At 47.1% G+C, this 18,930-nt stretch overlaps 1 protein-coding gene across 2 annotated transcripts in view; it reads right to left on the bottom strand.

Moving 5' to 3' along the window:
* The window catches only part of RPTOR (regulatory associated protein of MTOR complex 1), a 304,649-nt gene that overhangs the window by 43,381 nt on the left and 242,338 nt on the right, over positions 1 to 18,930 (bottom strand). For both annotated transcript variants that reach the window (XM_084646962.1, XM_084646963.1), the window contains exons 22-24: positions 8,466 to 8,569; positions 7,570 to 7,753; positions 5,431 to 5,541 (exon numbers count right to left, since the gene is read on the bottom strand). In XM_084646962.1, coding sequence (XP_084503088.1) covers positions 5,431 to 5,541; positions 7,570 to 7,753; positions 8,466 to 8,569 — 399 coding nt within the window. The remainder of the gene's footprint in view (positions 1 to 5,430; positions 5,542 to 7,569; positions 7,754 to 8,465; positions 8,570 to 18,930) is intronic.

The following is an 18,930-nucleotide window of genomic DNA, read 5'->3' as shown; positions in this document are numbered from 1 at the left end:
GGGACTGGCAAAGCAAAGGTGTATGTGTTAACAGGCACACAGGGGCACTGCAGAAAGAGAGCAGAGTTAAGGTGCAACCTTACCAGTGCATTTCCTAGTTTTCAGAAGTTTGAGTTTTGCTCAAACTTGTCTGCAAGGGGACTATGTACCAGCAAGCAACTGTAACTCCATAGTAAACAGACGTTTGTGACTGAATTTCCCATTTGTTTGAATGGGAAAGATATGCTATTGAGAGGAGTTGGTAATCATTTAGACAGCTATACATATCATATCCCGGAATTTGCATACTGAGCCAACCAGCCAGCCTGCACTACTCCCCAGCACCCCCTCACACTTCCATTAGCTGGGCCCCACCAGTCCTGCTTTGGCCTACCTTCCCATCCATGCCCTTTACCCACTCACGGCATTCCCCCATCCATCCTGGCTCCCTCCTCTCACTACTGTATCCAGGAGCCCTCCACCAGAAGCACGGAACACATCTCCCTGAAATCTTCACTCCCTGGTGTGCAAACATTTCTACTGCCATAACTTCTCCCCTCCTACAAACCGACTCACGGGCGGTGCCTGGAGCGAAGGGCAAGTTACAGTGGAATGGTGTTCCTGGTTATGTTCCACAATGGCTGGAGTTTGTGGGAGGTGGCAAGAGAAATCACAGACAAGGTTTCTGCTCCAAAATACTGACAGCTTAATGCTTGAAAGATCCTCTGAGACCTATCCAACAGATAGGGCCCTATCAAATTCACGGTCCATTTTGGTCAATTTCACGGTCATAGGCTTTAAAAAAATCTAAAATTTGATGATTTCAACTATTTAAATCTGAAATTTCAGTTTTGTAATTGTCAGGGTCCTGACCCAAAGAGGAGTTGGGGGGGTGGGGGGTGGTTTGCAAGGTTATTGTGGGGCGGGGGTCGCGGTACTGCTACCCTTACTTCTGCGCTGCTGCTGGCAGAGCTGGGCCCTCAGTCAGCCACTCTCCAGCTGCCCGGCTCTGAAGGCAGCAGCGCAGAAGTAAGGGTGGCAATACCGTGACCCCCCTAAAATAACCTTGCAACCCCCCCTGCAACTCCCTTTTGGGTCAGGATCTCCAATTTGAGAAACGCTGGTCTCCTCCGTGAGTATATATAGGGTATAGTATAGGGTAAAAGCACACAAAAGACCAGATTTCACGGTCTGTGACGCTTTTCCTGGCCATGAATTTCATAGGGCCCTACCAAAAGATATAGAGGCGTCAGAGCTTGTAAAATTTCTATGGCATACTGCACACATATTCTGGTCAACCATGAACACTCCCATTTCCCAATTAATATTCTTTGGGCACATATTAATAGCTTTCATATTGTCGCTAAGCAATTATTCAGACACTCAGCCAAATGAGAGAAAACTATCACATCCGCTGGACACAAGTCTCTGATACTGTCCAAACCTGCTCGCATACATTGTCTGAGGTGTACAGCAGGGATAAAGGGCAGCTCATTTCCACCCCAAGTGAATCACCACAGTATCTGGTAAATCACAACCTCTTAAAAGTCAGCACTTAGATGCCACAGAGTGGGCAAAACATGATGCCAAGGCAGGCCACCTCTTCACAACCCAATCAGTCTGTAGCCAGCACTTCCCATGTCCTTCATAAAATCATAGAATAGAATCATAGAATAGATAGAATATCAGAATCATAGAATATCAGGGTTGGAAGGGACCCCAGAAGGTCATCTAGTACAACCCCCTGCTCGAAGCAGGACCAATTCCCAGTTAAATCATCCCAGCCAGGGCTTTGTCAAGCCTGACCTTAAAAACCTCTAAGGAAGGAGATTCTACCACCTCCCTAGGTAACGCATTCCAGTGTTTCACCACCCTCTTAGTGAAAAAGTTTTTCCTAATATCCAATCTAAACCTCCCCCACTGCAACTTGAGACCATTACTCCTCGTTCTGTCATCTGCTACCATTGAGAACAGTCTAGATCCATCTTCTTTGGACCCCCCTGGCAGGTAGTTGAAAACAGCTATCAAATCCCCCCTCATTCTTCTCTTCTGCAGGCTAAACAATCCCAGCTCCCTCAGCCTCTCCTCATAACTCATGTGTTCCAGTCCCCTAATCATTTTTGTTGCCCTTCGCTGGACTCTCTCCAATTTATCCACATCCTTCTTGAAGTGTGGGGCCCAAAACTGGACACAGTACTCCAGATGAGGCCTCACCAATGTCGAATAGAGGGGAACGATCAAGTCCCTCGATCTGCTCGCTATGCCCCTACTTATACATCCCAAAATGCCATTGGCCTTCTTGGCAACAAGGGCACACTGCTGACTCATATCCAGCTTCTCGTCCACTGTCACCCCTAGGTCCTTTTCCGCAGAACTGCTGCCTAGCCATTCAGTCCCTAGTCTGTAGCGGTGCATGGGATTCTTCCGTCCTAAGTGCAGGACTCTGCACTTATCCTTATTGAACCTCATCAGATTTCTTTTGGCCCAATCCTCCAATTTGTCTAGGTCCTTCTGTATCCTATCCCTCCCCTCCAGCGTATCTACCACTCCTCCCAGTTTAGTATCATCCGCAAATTTGCTGAGAGTGCAATCCACACCATCCTCCAGATCATTTATGAAGATATTGAACAAAACCGGCCCCAGGACCGACCCTTGGGGCACTCCACTTGATACCGGCTGCCAACTAGACATGGAGCCATTGATCACTACCCGTTGAGCCCGACAATCTAGCCAGCTTTCTACCCACCTTATAGTGCATTCATCCAGCCCATACTTCCTTAACTTGCTGACAAGAATACTGTGGGAGACCGTGTCAAAAGCTTTGCTAAAGTCAAGAAACAATACATCCACTGCTTTCCCTTCATCCACAGAACCAGTAATCTCATCATAAAAGGCGATTAGATTAGTCAGGCATGACCTTCCCTTGGTGAATCCATGCTGGCTGTTCCTGATCACTTTCCTCCCATGCAAGTGCTTCAGGATTGATTCTTTGAGGACCTGCTCCATGATTTTTCCAGGGACTGAGGTGAGGCTGACTGGCCTGTAGTTCCCAGGATCCTCCTTCTTCCCTTTTTTAAAGATTGGCACTACATTAGCCTTTTTCCAGTCATCCGGGACTTCCCCGGCTCGCCACGAGTTTTCAAAGAGTTGCTAGAAAAGCTTGTATTGGATTTGGACAGCCTTTCTTTGCCATGTATTAACTGTAGAGAACAGCGTCACTGTGACAACTTACACCTGCTTCCTCTTCCACAAACTTCTACAACCTTGCGATCCAGGAATTCCCCAGAATCCACACATTGGCAGTCCTGGCAGTGCACATTTCTTTTCCCTCAGCAGTCAAGGTACCTGTGCTGTCAGTTCCAAACCCCCACATGATGTGCCTTTGGAAACACCACGTTAATCTGCCCTGAGATCAGCATTAGCCATCTCCCCTCCACCCTCCAGGGCTAAGAAAATACAGATTTTCCCAAACAAACAATCCGAGGATTGCCAACCACCCATTCTAATTTACTGCCCCTTCTGCAGCCACGACCCCTCTCCCTGTCCCCACACCCTCACCTACCCACACACAAAGTCCTCTGTCTGTCTCCTGCCCATGTATCTCAAAGGAGATTCATCACCACCACAATCTCCACCGCCACCCTCTTTGCTTGCTGTAATTGTAATTTCTTTTAAGTAACCAAGGCTGCAGGAGTTTTTCCTGGGAGCTATTTCAGATCCTCAGTTGCTGTCAAACCCCCTTTTCTGAGATAAAGGAGATTTTACAAGATGCCTGTGAGTAGGTCACAGCTTTAAAGCTGCACTCGAGCAAGCAGGGTCAAAGCTAATTTGGAGTGGAGGACACGCTCTGCTGACACTGGGATTAAATAGTCTTCACTTAAGGCAGCATTCTCAACAATTTCCTCCGCTTGTTTTAGCATCAACACAGCCAGAAACCTAAATGCAAAGACGGGAAGAAAGCCGTGTCTTTGCTCTTGTTGTTGGAATACAGGGGCTTCATTACACAGCAAAAGGAGAGTGATGTTTATTCTAACAGCCAAGTTGTTTTTATTGTTCTTGTTCTCTGGGCTGGCAGGGAAGAATGATTAATCTCCAGCATTTTCCCAGGAAAGGTAACCTGAATACACCCTTGTGCTGCCCCACTCAGAGCAAGATAATTTGTTGTCACAAGCACACACAAAACAAAACTTGCTTTTAAAGAGGGACTTCCACATCCAGCAAAGTCTTAAAAGAGTTGCTAGAAAAGCTTGTATTGGATTTGGACAGCCTTTCTTTGCCATGTATTAACTGTAGAGAACAGCGTCACTGTGACAACTTACACCTGCCTCATGGTTGAACCTGTGACGAAGTCTTGTCTTTGCTTTATTCAGCCATCTATCCACCCACCCAATTCCATTTTGCACGTTTGTGAGGATCAGTTAACATTTGCAAGGTACACCTAACCCTCAGTGTGCTAAGGAAGTGTTAACTCTAGTGTAATGAAGTCACTCCTCTGCTTACGGCATGTATCTGTTAAGGAAATGATCGCAGTGTGACAAATTCAGCATTCTAACTTTGCTATAGAATTAAGCAAGAAGAAAGCGACAAGTGGGGAGGGAGAAACCCCCCTTTTGAACACAACTCTCTCAGGTAACTAGTAAGGGAAGTTATGGGGAAAACACACAAAATACTTAATATGACATGGACCCTGCTGCTTTGAAATAAGCCTTCACTCTACAATTAAGATCATCTAGGAGACATGCGTTGTCAAGTTCCTTTGGCTGAATGCCCCACGACCAGGGGCTGGGCCCCCTTCTCCCTTGCTTTAGAATCTCTCCTCACTGTTGGGACATCAGTGCTGCAGAGTTTAGTCCATGGCCCAGTTACTTTGTTTACTGGGGGACTGAATTTGTGTGGGTTACTCTGAGTTGTGTATGTAACTTGTGCCTCTCGTGGTGGATGTAGCTGAAGCACTTAACTGCCACCGTGCGATGCAGAACGACTCAGGCGCGGCATCAGATGTCAACTATTGATGGAACAATACAATGCTTTGGAGGCTGCAGCCATGCTTAACCTTCACAGTAAGGCAATGCTCTTTAGCTGACTGGACCAGTGGCACCAACAAGCAGATCCACCCCACATACTTGCACTCCTACTCACATGGGCTTGGCATAGCTTTTACTTCATACCGTGGGGCTCTTTCCCTGGCAACATATCCACTAAATCCTCCCCTCCCTCTGATCGTCTCTGTTCCTCCGCCCACATTTTATAGGCAAGGTGATTATGTGGATCAAAAGCAGCGGGGAGGGTGGTGTGAGAGTGGCGCTCTCGTTCCAGGATGAACAGAAAAGGAATGACGAGGGAAGGGAGAGCACATTGTGCCCACATTTCCAGGGTCAGCATCCCACCCTTCTGTGTGGTTGAGAGGGCAGGGCTGTGATTCAAGAAACATGAATGGAGGGAGAATATTACCTTCATGACCGGCTGAGCAAAATATTTTGCGCTCCAGTCACAAAATCCTGTCTGCATTGTGGCTGAAATGAAGATTTTGTGTCCAACAGCATCGTCTGCATCATCAGTGGTCTGCCCAGGAAGAGAACACAGGGGTAAACATTGTTTGTTAATGATCCTGTCCACCCACATTCAAAGTGCTGGCTCTCTTCCCAGAGCTCTCACAGAACTAATATCATAGGTCAACTTCAACCAGAAAAGAAATTGAGCAGATAGATGCTGAAAGGTGCTGCCGAGATCTGAGATGGTGCATGCCACGCTTTGAAATAACAGCCCGTCCGTTAGCTCCTCAGGGAGGGCACTGAGATGCTATACAGCACATACCATGGGCTCCAGTAATGATTAGGGCCTCTGGGCACAGCTATTTTGTAAGTATGAAGTAACAACACTGGCTCCTTTCCACGGCCTGTCTGGAGTCTAGCACAGGGCACAACTGGGGATAGTGAAAGTGATTCAAGAAAAAACTACTGGCCCAAACCTCAGAACAGGGGCCAGCATATGTACAGCCATAAAAAGGGTGAAAAGGCATATGGAAGAAGCAGGGAAAGGCCACTCTCCAACCTCAGCCAGCTCATTAAAGAGGTGTCTGTCTTTGGGACTGGATGGCTGAGGTGACTTTGTAATGGGATACACAGAGTCTCAGTGATAAGTTGCTGACTTGAATCTGGTTCCTCCTGTCTGGTAGTGTGCCAAAGGCATTACCACCTGACTGCTGTGCAGTGGCTTATGGGAAGTGCATTGCTGGGAGCCACTCCAATTCCTAGCAGCCAGCTGTCCACATCACAGAGAGCATCGTTACAGTTGGCAGTCTTGGCAGAGAGGCCAAGGACTGAATTCCTCTCTTCTCCCCGAGGCGGTTGGTCCTTCTAGGGCAGGGAAGCTGTAATGCTGCTGACTGGGCTGCATCGGTGCAGAGAGGAATTCAGTCTCCAGGTCTGACCATGTGGCACTTTCTAACAGCACTATCTGCACACACCAGTGAGCGGGGCTCTTCTCTTTCTCCGATGAAGCTGCTTCCCCCCCGTTTTTCTCACATGTGGTACAGTTTGGCAGCCTCTGCGAAAGAGCCTCCAAAGGCAAGAAAGATCCAAGTTCAGAGTGAAATGAATTGGCTGTGTGAAATGACATGTGAAAACATGCCCAGCACCTGCCTGGCTCTAGCCAGTGCTGGCAGTATGTAAATCCCTCACTGACCCCAGCTCTTACTCACTGGGCTTCCTTCTGCAGTCAGACACGAAAACACGCCTGCATTCTCTCCCAGGGGTGGCAGCTCTGGTCAAATGGACCTAGCATGGGACGGGGGCAGGAGTTCCACTGGGTTCCCACGGGCTGCATTCCCTGCTCCCGCCACTGACGCAGAACAAGTCACCGCCTGTGTGGGTCAGGTTCCCCGTTAGTGAAGTAGGGATAATTACACCTGCTCGCCTTTGGAGAGTGCCAAACAAGCACCAAGGATTCTTTGCGCATCAACCCAATGAGCCCTTTTGGCACTGAACAATGAAAACACTAGATGCATCTGACCTGTGTGCTTCTCTACTGCAGCTGGTACGGACTGTTGTTCTTTCTATCTGGATGGACTTGATGTAGAACACATACATATTCTGACAGTAGCAGAGGGATTATGAAGACCTGAGTGCACCATGACCTACAGCTGTGTGATGAGGGCTCTCCTGTGGGGCCCACCAATACTGAAGGAGCTTGTTGAAAGGATCTGACATTCTCTCCTGCAGTTAAGGAGCGTGACTGACTCCTGGCCTCTGAGAATTTCTCTGAAACTTTGTTCATTAAGGTGAGGCAGCAGCCTCAATGTATGTAAAGTAACTGAATGTTTACAGGACAATCAATAACCTTTTCCAATTAAACACTTCTCGGAAGAAGCAGCAGTAGCAGCTAGTAATGTCACATCAAGAGCCACAAAGCGACATTTATCCTGGAGACGAGGAAAAATAATCAATTTAATTTTTTACTTTATTGATGTTGGCAGGATTAGAGGAAACTAAACTGGAGTCAGTGGCAGCTGCAAAAAGCAAAGAAGGATATTTAGAAAGTAGGAGAGCAAAGAACAGGAGGTGTGACGGCTAGTGGAAAGATCCATTTTACCTGATCTGGCCCTTTGTCAAACATTTTCCTCGTCCTGGGGAACTGGTGGGAGTGGGGGGTGTACTGGACCCCGAGATTGCCTACATTTGAAGGTCTTACAGATGGGAGGTCCCGGCTGACTGGTGGTTTTGTCACATCATTTGTCAGGCTGGAGATGCTTGTGCTGGTAGTTGGAGGAGACCCTCTAGTATTGGGAAAGAACACAGGGATGAACATGGCATTGAACATAGGATTCACCCTCACTTTCTGAACCAAGCTGATGAACATCCACTGAAATTCAGGCTTTTCCAGGGTGGAATACAACCAGACAATGGCTTCCACCTTTGAGAAATGACCAGTTTCCAACAAAGTGAGCAAGGTGGAAAATCCATCTACCGGGGGGAAGACTAAGGCTAGTTGCTATTTTCCACTGGGAGAGAGGTTGGGGTTGGGAATAACCACAACAGAAGCTCATTTCGAAGGCCCAGCCTTGCCCATGTCATTCTTTAGACGCAGCCTCTGCTATTGATCAGGTAACTCTGGGTCCTCACCATGTCAAAGTGAAGAGCAGACAGATTAGTTCTATGGGGAAATGTAGGTCCCATCTACCTCAGATCAAACCAATGAGGGATGAGAGCATGAGTATTTATCCTGCTTTCTCCACTTACCTGCAGTCAGTGTGCCAGGCTGCTCCTTGTCCTGATGAGGGTGCTAGAGGGAAATCCCCAGCTTTTTACGGGGATCTCTCCTTTACCAATGTTTAGAGGAAGACCAGACAGAAAGCTACTGAGAGTTCTGCAAGTTTCCCATCGGTGTGTCAGTTAATTGGGGTGGCAGAATGGCTTGTGGTGGGGAACGAGTGCACAAATCCACTCAGCTGTAACCGGCAAGGTAACAACATTTAGGAGGCTACTTACCCCACCTGGTGGATGTGCATGCCCTTGTTGGTAGGGCTGGCTGGGGCAGACTGCGTGAGGGAGGAGCTGTCGAGGATGCGCTGGGGGCGGGCATTTACTGTTGCCTAGGAAAAATCAAAGTATTCCACAACTGAGAGGGTGCAAACATCAACTACAGTTATTCATTCTCTAATAAAATCTCATGTCCCAGGTTAAATGTGGTTAAACACTTAACAAAGTGGGGTTTTAAAACATGTATCAATGGCTCCTGAACAGTTTCCATCCAATCACTATTAGATTATTAAATCACTTGGTCGGTCAGGAAACATGTATCCGAAAAGGTCCTTCTGCTACTCACTGGGAAAGGCTTTTGAGTGACATGTAATCTCTTTCCATAATTAAATTACCATCTAAGAGCTGCACTAGCATTTGTAAAAAGCTGCCAATTGGCAAGTAGCAAGCTTGGGGGTTACCTTGCAACGACGAGATTTTTCTCTCTCTCATTTCAGGAAAGAAGTGCTGGATTTCTTACTATACTCTCCTTCTAGCAAAAGTTCCAATCCAGATTTCACACTCCCTGTAAGAACTTTCACTATAAGTACAGCTGTTACCCAAAGATTCCTCCTTTATCTTCTTTCCCTTGCCCTCTTCCAGGTCCTGCATAATAACAACTGAACTTCTACACCTTGAGTGGTAAGGGGACCAAAAAAAAAAGGCCACCATCGTTAAACAACAGAGTAAAAGAACTGGTTATAGGCAAAAATATTGGAAGTAAAATCTCACTGAAGAAAACAGAAAAGGGCATAAACTCTGGCACGTCAAGGGTAAAAGTATAATTAGATAGTCTGAGAAAGAATTTGAGGAGCAACCAGAAAAAGACTCAAAAATTAACAGAAAAAATATTTTAAAGTACATCAGAAGCAGGAAGACTTCTAACCAATCAATCAGTGGGGTCACTGGACAATCAAGATGTTAAAGGTGCACTCAAGGAAGACAACGCCATGGCGGAGAAGCTAAATGAATTATTTGCATCCATCTTCTTTGCAGAGGATGTGAGGGAGATTCCCACACCTGAGCCATTCATTTTAGGTGACAAATCTGAGGAACGGTCCCAGATTGAGGAGTCAATAGAGGTGGTTTTAGAACAAACTGATAAATTAAGCAATAAGAAGTCACCAGGACTTGATGGTATTCACCCAAGAAGTTCTGAAGGAACTCACATATGAAATTGCAGAACTATTAACTGTGGTATGTAACCTGTCATTTAAATCAGCTTCTGTACCAGATGATTTGAGGATAGTTAATGTGATGCCAATTTTTTAAAAAGGCTCCAGAGGCGATACTGGCAATTTACAGGCCAGTAAGCGGACTTCAGAACCAGGCAAATTGGTTGAAACTACAGGAAAGAACAGAATTATCAGACTTAGAGATGAACATAATTTGTTGTGGAAAGTCAACACGGCGTTTGTGCAGGGAAATCATGCCACACCAATCTATCAGAATTCTTTGACAGGATCAACAAATATGTGGACAAGGGTGATCCAGTGTACTTGGACTTTCAGAAAACCTTTGACAAGGTCCGTCACAAAGGGCTCTTAAGCAAACTAAGCAGTCCTGGGATAAGAGGGAAGGTCCACTTATGAATCAGTAACTGGTTAAAAGACAGGAAACAAAGGATAGGAATAAACAGTCAATTTTCAGAATGGAGAAGGATAAATAGTGTTGTTCCCCAGGGATCTGTCCTGGGACCAATGCTGTTCAACAAATTTGTAAATGATCTCGTAAAAGGTGTAAACAGTGAGGGGCAAAGTTTGCAGAAGATACAAAATTACTCAAGTAAAGTCCAAAGCTGACTGCGAAGAGTTACAAAGGGAGTTCACTAAATTGGGTGACTGGGCAGCAAAAAAGGCAGATGAAATTCAATGTTGATACGTGCAAAGTAATGCACATTGGAAAACGTAATCCCAGCTATGCATACAAAACGATGAGGTCTAAATTAGCTGTTAAAACTCAAGGAAGAGATCTTGGGGTCATTGTTGTTAGCTCTCTGAAAATATCTGTTCAATGTGCAGCGGCAGTCAAAAAAGCAAACAGAACATTAGGAACCATTAGGAAAGAGATAGATAATAAGACCATAAAAATGCCACTTGATAAATCCCTGGCACCTTGAATACTGCATGCAGTTCTGATCACCCATAAAGAAAAAGATAGATCAGAAATGGAAAAGGTACAGCGAAAGGCACCGAAAAAGATTACAGGTATGGAACAATGTCCATATAAGGAGCTATTAAAAAAACTGACGTTCAGCTTGGAAAAGAGACGACTAAGGGGGGATACAATAGAGGTCTATAAACTCAGGAATGGTGTGGAGAAAGTGAATAAGGAAATGTTATTTACCCCTTCACATAACACAAGAACCAGGGGTCATCCTGGATAGGTTCATCAATGGCTATTAGCCTGGATGGACAGGGATGGTGTTCCTAGCCTCTATGCGCTAGAAGCTGGGAATGGGCAACGGGGGATGGATCACTTGATGATTCCCTGTTCTGTTCATTCCCTCTAGGGCACTTGGCATTGGCCACTGTTGGAAGGCAGGATATTGGGCTAGAAGGACCTTTGGTCTGACTGTTCTTATGTTCACCCAATGAAATTAATAGGCAGCAGACTAAAAACAAATATAAGGAAGTACTTCTTTACACAAAGCCCAGTCAACCTGTGAAACTTGTTGCCAGAGGATTTGGTGAAGACCAAAACTACAACTGGATTTAAAAAATTAGATAAGTTCATGGAGGACGGGTCCATCAATGGCTATTGGCTAAGATGGTCAAGGAGACAACCATGTGCTCTGAGTATCCCTAAGCCTCTGACTGCCACAGACTGGGACTGGATGACAAGGGGGGAATCACTTGATGATTTCCCTGTTCTGTTCAATGCCTTTGAAGCATGTGGCATTGGCCACTGTCAGAAGACAGGATACTGAGCTAGATGAACCATTGGTCTGACCCAGTATGGTTATTCTCATGTACAAAATTTCACCAGAGGATCTCAAAGCACTTTACAAACATGTAGCCTTACAACACTGCTGTTAGGAAGGTAAGGGATATATACGGGGCACTTCATCCACCACTGAAATGCAGCCACCCCTGGAGCAAAAGGGGTCACTGTTTAACTGTTCAAAAAGCAGTTTAGAACGGGACAGTTCAACTGAAAATGCCAGAGAAATGATTTTCCACCCACCTAAGGAAGGCTGGCTGCAGCTGCAAGTGCCAACCAGAGGAGGGACAGTGAGGAAATCAATTAACAGCTGTCTCACCTCCCTGCAGCCTGAACATGCTGCCAGCCCAGGGCAACCACACACCCTTCTAAAAAAAGGAAACATCTTCAGTTTGCTTAAAACCCCAAAACTCAGACCCCTCCTGCTCCTCCTTTTTAAAATACCTGGCTCTTGCACACTGGAAGAGCTTTTCAGGGACAGAAGTGCCACTGCGCCATCAAAAACCTGCTGGAACTAAGTGCAGCCAGTTCATGCTATCCCCAAAAAGTCACATGGGCAAACTGACTTTTATCGCCGCTTGAAACACCCAGAGATTCTGCATTGTACAGCGGGGAAAAAGAATCAGGTCCTGGGTAACAGAACCTCCCAACGGCAGGGGTTTTTATCCAGTTGGAAGTATGCTACCCATGAGGTGGTCAGGGCAGTCATAGAAATACAAGGCAGGTGAACAGAAAGAGCGGTTCTCAGAGTAGCAGCCGTGTTAGTCTGTATCTGCAAAAAGAAAAGGAGTATCTTAGAGACTAACAAATTTATTTGAGCATAAACTTTCATGAGCTACAGCTCACTACATTGGGTGCATGCAGTGGAAAATACAGTGGGGAAATTTTATATACACAGAGAACATGAAACAATGGGTGTTACCATACACACTGTAACGAGAGTGATCAGGTAAGGTGAGCTATTACCAGCAGGAGAGAGGGGGGGAAAAAAATTTCCAAAAAACCTTTTGTAATGTTTATCACTACAATAGGGTTTCTTCCCTCTCCCCTCCTGCTGGTAATAGCTCACCTTACCTGATCACTCTAGTTACAGTGTGTATGGTAACACCCATTGTTTCATGTTGTCTGTGTATATAAATCTCCCCGCTGTATTTTCCACTGCATGCATCCGATGGAGTGAACTGTAGCTCACGAAAGCTTATGCTCAAATAAATTTGTTAGTCTCTAAGGTGCCACAAGTCTTACTTTTCTTTTTGCAGAAAGAGCTGTGTGCATGGCTTGCTGGGATCCACGCAGTCAGTAAGCATAAAAGGCAGATCTAGCGCCCAGTGGGAGCAGCAATATCTGCCTGTGCACTTTACACACACAATTCACGGTGGACCCAAATTAAGGCACTCATGCTTGAGAGCACATATTGCCTCTGTCCTGCCACTTTTCTTTGAGGGAGCCAGAGGATCTTTTGAGGCACTCTCAGCTTTCTTCTTTCCTCCCATCCTCTGAGATGACCTAGCAGAAAATTCACAATGTCAATTGCTTTTAGGAGAATCAATCCCTCTTGAATGTCACAGATCCGGCTCCATAGGTGCAAGAGTGGTCACGATTCTGTTACAATACAGTACATCCACATGCTGTCCAAACAGAAGAGCAGCTGCTGCCAGTAAAGCAGACACTATGTGCTCTTAGTAACAAGGTCTGGCACCTGAGCTAGCTCACCGATATGGTCTGAAACAGCTGTGCTCCCATGCTACCCACCTTCTCCATTAGACAAAGATGCTCGAACATCACTGCCCACTCTGTAGTGCAAATAAAACCTTCTAGCACATAAGCCCATTTCTGGGACAGTGAGAAGGCCACATGATGAGAGTGGAGGGAGGGTAGAAGATAACTAGTTAACTAACTATATATAGTCCATAATTAACTAATTTAGTCACAAAAGGTCCATAGTTTGAAGAATTTTGCAGGCAGGTCTCCCTCATCACAATTGGCTCAGGCCAGCTTGGCTCTCGCGAAAGGCTGAAGTCAGACCAAGCTAGACAGAGCAGGGATATGAAGTGAAATGAGTTACACAAAGGACCCTCCTTTTTCTTAAGGGGGAACAGAAATCCCTTTTTGCTAAAGCAGTAAGCAAGTCCTGCAATTTCAGGGCTGTGGTTTAGCGATACAAAGAGACATCTTGAAATAATCCACTCGAGGCAGCTGTTCTCCTACTCCCTCTTTTGGAGGTTTGTTCTTGTAGTATTCACATCACATCCTTTTTTGGGAGGGGGGAGATAGTAATTTTGAATAACACCACCAGGTAAAAAGAAAAGGAGTACTTGTGGCACCTTAGAGACTAACCAATTTATTAGAGCATAAGCTTTCGTGAGCTACAGCTCACTTCATCAGATGAATGAATGAATGCATCTGATGAAGTGAGCTGTAGCTCACGAAAGCTTATGCTCTAATAAATTGGTTAGTCTCTAAGGTGCCACAAGTACTCCTTTTCTTTTTGCGAATACAGACTAACACGGCTGTTACTCTGAAACCACCAGGTAAAGAGAGCAAGCAGGCAGAGGTGCTTGTTTATGCACAGAAGTGCCTGACAAGGAGGGCATGTTACACCAGAGTAACTATCAAGGTGAGTGAGCCTCGGGCCTTCCACTGAAAATAGCTGGATGAAGCAACCTGGGAAGGAGCTTCATTAATTAATCATGATCAGAGTCTTCAAAGGCCAATATCACTCCTTGGGCTCTCATTCTTTCAGTTCAACAGAGACACCAGAAAACAAGTTTGGGGTTTTCTGAGTTGGAGTTTGGAAGGAAAGTTCTTTAATTCCATTTTGTTTTTTAAATTCAATTGCTAGGCTAAAACCAACCCAACATCAGTACCAGCAATGACTAATCAGCCCCAGAGACGACAATGTATTTCAATGCTTCTAAAAAATCAAATTTAACAAATTATTTTGATTTAAAATACTGTCGCTGCAGTCTCCTAGTCTGAGACTTAATCTACACTGGTCTACACTACGGGGTTAGGTCGAATTTAGCTGCGTTAGGTCGATTTAAAAATGACTGTGTCCACACAACCAACCCCGTTCCGTCGACCTAAAGGGCTCTTAAAATCGACTTCTGTACTCCTCCCCGACGAGGAGAGTAGTGCTAAAATCGATCTTGCTGGGTCGAATTTGGGGTAGTGCGGACGCAAATCGATGGGATTAGCCTCCAAGAGCTATCCCAGAGTGCTCCATTGTGACCGCTCTGGACAGCACTTTGAGCTCCGATGCACTAGCCAGGTACACAGGAAAAGCCCCGGGAACTTTTGAATTTCATTTCCCGTTTGGTCAGCGTGGCGAACTCAGCAGCACAGGTGACCGTGCAGTCCCCCCGGAATCGTAGAGCGTAGAATGTTTCTACGCTCCCCCAATCATCTCCGTCCCTGAGGTTACCGCAGATTAGAAGGCAAAAAAACAAAAAAACAAAAAAACCCTGCACTCGTGATGACATGTTTTCCGAGTTCATGCAGTCCTCCCACACTGATAGGGCACAGCCTAATGCATGGAGGCATTCAGTGGCAGAGGCCAGGAAAGAAGTAAGTGAGCGCGAAGAGCGGAGGCAGGATGCAATGCTGAGGCTAATGGAGGAGCAAACGGACAGGATGAAGCATCTGCTGGGGGAGCAAATGGACATGATGGAGCGTCTGTTGGAGCTGCAGGAAAGCCAACAAGAGCACAGATCCCCACTGCATCCACTGTATAACGGCCTCCCTCCCCCCCATGTTCCATATCCGCCTCACCCAGATGCCCAAGAACACGGGGGGTGGGGGTGGGGGGAGGCTCCGGGCACCCAGCTACTCCACTCCAGACGATGACCCAAGCAACAGAAGCCTGTCATTCAAACAGTTTCATCTTTAGTGTGGCTACAATAAGCAATGTGGCCTTGTCCTTCCCTCCTCCCCCACCCCACCTGGGCTTCCTTGTCCATTATCTCATTTTATTTTTAATTAATAAAGAAAGAATGAATGGCTTCAAAACAATAGTTACTTTATTTCGAAGGTGGGAGGGTGGTTGGCTTACATGGAATTAAACTCAACAAAGGGGGCGGGTTTGCATCAAGGAGAAACACACACAACTGTCACACCAAAGCCTGGCCAGTCACGAAACTGGTTTTCAAAGCCTCTCTGATGTGCAGCACGCCTTGCTGTGCTCTTCTAATTGCTCTGGTGTCTGGCTGCTCAAAATCGGACGCCAGGCGATTTGCCTCAACCTCCCACCCAGCCATAAACGTCTCCCCCTTACTCTCACAGATATTATGGAGCACACAGCAAGCAGCAATAACAATGGGAATGTTGGCTGCGGTGAAGTCTGACCTAGTCAGCAAACAGTGCCAGGGAGCTTTTAAACTTCCAGAGGCACATTCTACCACCATTCTGCACTTGCTCAGCCTATAGTTGAACTGCTCCTTACTACTGTCCAGGCTTCATGAGCCATGGGAGCAAGGGGCAGGCTGGGGTAGGTGTGACTGTGCGGTGTTGCCGGCTGGGAGAGCAGCTTGAGGCAGAAGCCTCCAGCTCGCATGATATTCCAGGCAGGACTGAATCTCCATGAGACAAAACTTAAAGAAGAGAATGACCTGGAGTCTCTGGCTCCCATTCGGTGCTCAAAGAGGAGGATAGCCATGTCCGTCCAGGCGCCCCTGATCAACCTCACCGAGGTCTGCCAGGAGCCCCCTGGAGACGTACAATGGCTATCAGTCCTACAGCACCGTCTGCCGCGAAGGCAAAGAGCTGCTGCTGTGTAGCAATGCAGTACCGCGTCTGCCAGCAGCACCCAGGAGACGTACGGTGACGGTGAGCTGAGTGGGCTCCATGCTTACCGTGGTAGGGCGTCTGCACAGGTAACTGTAAGTGTGTGGGACTCACCCCTGCGGCGCCTCCTGCTGGTGTCCTGGAAATTAGCTCTACTTCCAGCCTTGGAGCACCCTCTGCAGGCCGGTGTCCCGCCTACGCCGGGCCCCCGTGTCCCTCCCAGACCTGGTGCCCCTTGTACGCCGGGGTGCTGCCCCCTGGCAGTAACCCCTCACTTGCAGGATCTCCCCTCCCTGGGGAACCCCCACCCCCTACCTCGCTTCAGTCGTAGGCTCCTGCCAGTCACCAGCTAGCCCCCGCGCGCTGGGGCAGACTGCAGGATGAGCCACTCATCCTAGGCAAGGTTGGGTTTGGACCTGCTGCCTTGGGCTGTCCCCTGCCACCCCAGTACCTGTTGGGCCTAATGCTAGGCCGCAGCCTGGGGCTTTCCTGGCTGGAGCTCCCCCAGCTCCTCAGGCCCTTCCCCAGCCCTGCTCCAATCTAGGTACCCTGCTCAGGTCCCTGCAGCCAGGTCCCTCCCTCTCAGAGCTAGAGAGAGTCTCCTGAGCGTCAGTCCAGCAGCCCCTTTGTAGGGCCGAGTCTGTTTGGGGCATGGCCACAGCTGAGGCTGCCTCCCAATCAGCCCAGCCTAAGGCTCCCAGCCCCAGCCCTCTCCAAGGGCTGGCTTTTAACCCCTTTGGGCCAGGAGCGGGTGACCATCCTGCTACAGTAACCCAGGAAAAAAGGTGCAAAACGATTGTCTGCCGTTGCTTTCATGGAGGGAGGGAGGGGGGCCTGATGACATGTACCCAAAACCACCCACGACAATGTTTTTGCCCCATCAGGCATTGGGATCTTAACCCAGAATTCCAGTGGGCACCGGAGACTGTGGGAACTGTGGGATAGGCTACCCACAGTGCACCACTCTGTAAATGGATGCTAGCCACGGTAGTGAGGATGCACTCCGCCAACTTTATGTGCTTAGTGTGGACGTATGCAATCGACTGTATAAAATCAGTTTCTAAAAATCGACTGCTATAAAATCGACCTAATTTTGTAGTGTAGACACACCCTTAGAGTGTGTCTTTAACATGACTATGACTCCCACGTTCACCCAATGGACTATTGCCTCCCTACGTCTCCATGTACAGTATTCTGTTCTTTGCAGGTTCATATTCCATGCCCATCACAGTGTTCTGTAAGTGCCTTCCATCAGTGAAATGAGTGTCTAGCATCTGTACCATACAGTACGGCTCAAGAGGCACAATGGACCTATGGCAATTCAGGCTTCTAAAGGAGCCCGTTTTTGCTCATCCAAAGCTCTGATCAGCACATTAAGGATTCTGATAAACAAGCCTAAACTCCCAGGGCTGCGGTGGCTCCATGGAAGAGAAGAGAGAAAATCTGTACCTGTGTTGGTCGTGGGGGTCAAGATTCTGAGCTGAATGTCAAGACATTTTCAAGGGCACAGTGAGTTCACCGGGTATTATCTGTTTCAGAGTAGCAGCCGGGTTAGTCTGTATCTGCAAAAAGAAAAGGAGGACTTGTGGCACCGTAGAGACTAACACATTTATTTGAGCAAATTTGTTAGTCTCTAAGGTGCCACAAGTCCTCCTTTGCTTTTTGCGGGTATTATCCAACTCACCTCTAGCCACCGCTGGGTGTTTAAGAAAATATATTATAAAAACCTAAAAGGTGCAAACTCAAGATTAAACTAAAAAGGAAATTCAAGGGCAGGAACTCCATTTAAATAACTTCAGGGCCTCCAGGATCTGCCTCAGCTCACAAGAGTGGGGACCTGTGAAGTGAAGGCTGTAAATCCTGGCAGTAGCCCTCATGGTGGAACTTATGGGCATAATGAAATGAGTTAGGGCCAGATCTGACCAGGGATTTGCAGCCTTAGCTCTCCATTTAGATGGGTTTTTAATAAGACCGTATAAGCTAAGTTCCTTTTCAGGAACCAGAGAAACCATTTTGCATAGAGACAAGTGGGAGTGGAAGGAGACCCACGGTATCATGAGGCACTAAGAACCAAACTCCCTCTACCCACATGGCCGCCTGAAGCGCTGCCATCTGTGCCTGGCCAAATTACATACATTGGCGCTTCCTCAACCTTATGGCTAAGGGAGGGGAGAGGGAAACTTGGCAAAAGGTCAAGTATCTGCAACTGAAAAATCTTTGCAAAGACAAATGCTTTAATTATTTAAAACCATCTGAAACATCACTGTCTCTGAGACAGCACAAGGGCCACAGAGCAGTTGCCTGGGAAGTGGAGCATGAGATGTAAGAGGTCTATGTATGCAAGCTGCTGAAATCCTCAGTGGACAGCCATTCCATTTCACAAATCTGTGAATCCCCACCCTCCTTCGCTCTCCCTCCTGAACAGCAGTTCTCCACTTCTCAATCAGCTGTGCACACACTGATGCCCAGTGAAACTTGGGCTGCTCTCATGATCATGAGAGGGTTTTTCCCACTGTCTTTGGCCCTTATTGCAGCTTCCTACCCTCGGAAGATGCCTGGGATTTGGGGTCCTAGGTATACTGCCAGACACAAGATAGGGGACCAGTCAGCAAACCAGCATAGCAACCCCCCAAAATACAGAACTGATTGTGGCTTCCAGTGAAACAGAAACTTTGTCAAGTGTCACAGGGCTTAGGTCCGAGCCTTAAAA

The sequence above is a fragment of the Lepidochelys olivacea genome (assembly GCF_965140295.1).
Source record: "Lepidochelys olivacea isolate rLepOli2 genome assembly, chromosome: 14".
NCBI classification, from domain to species: Eukaryota; Metazoa; Chordata; order Testudines; family Cheloniidae; genus Lepidochelys; species Lepidochelys olivacea.
This window is presented reverse-complemented; position numbering and strand designations above follow the sequence as displayed.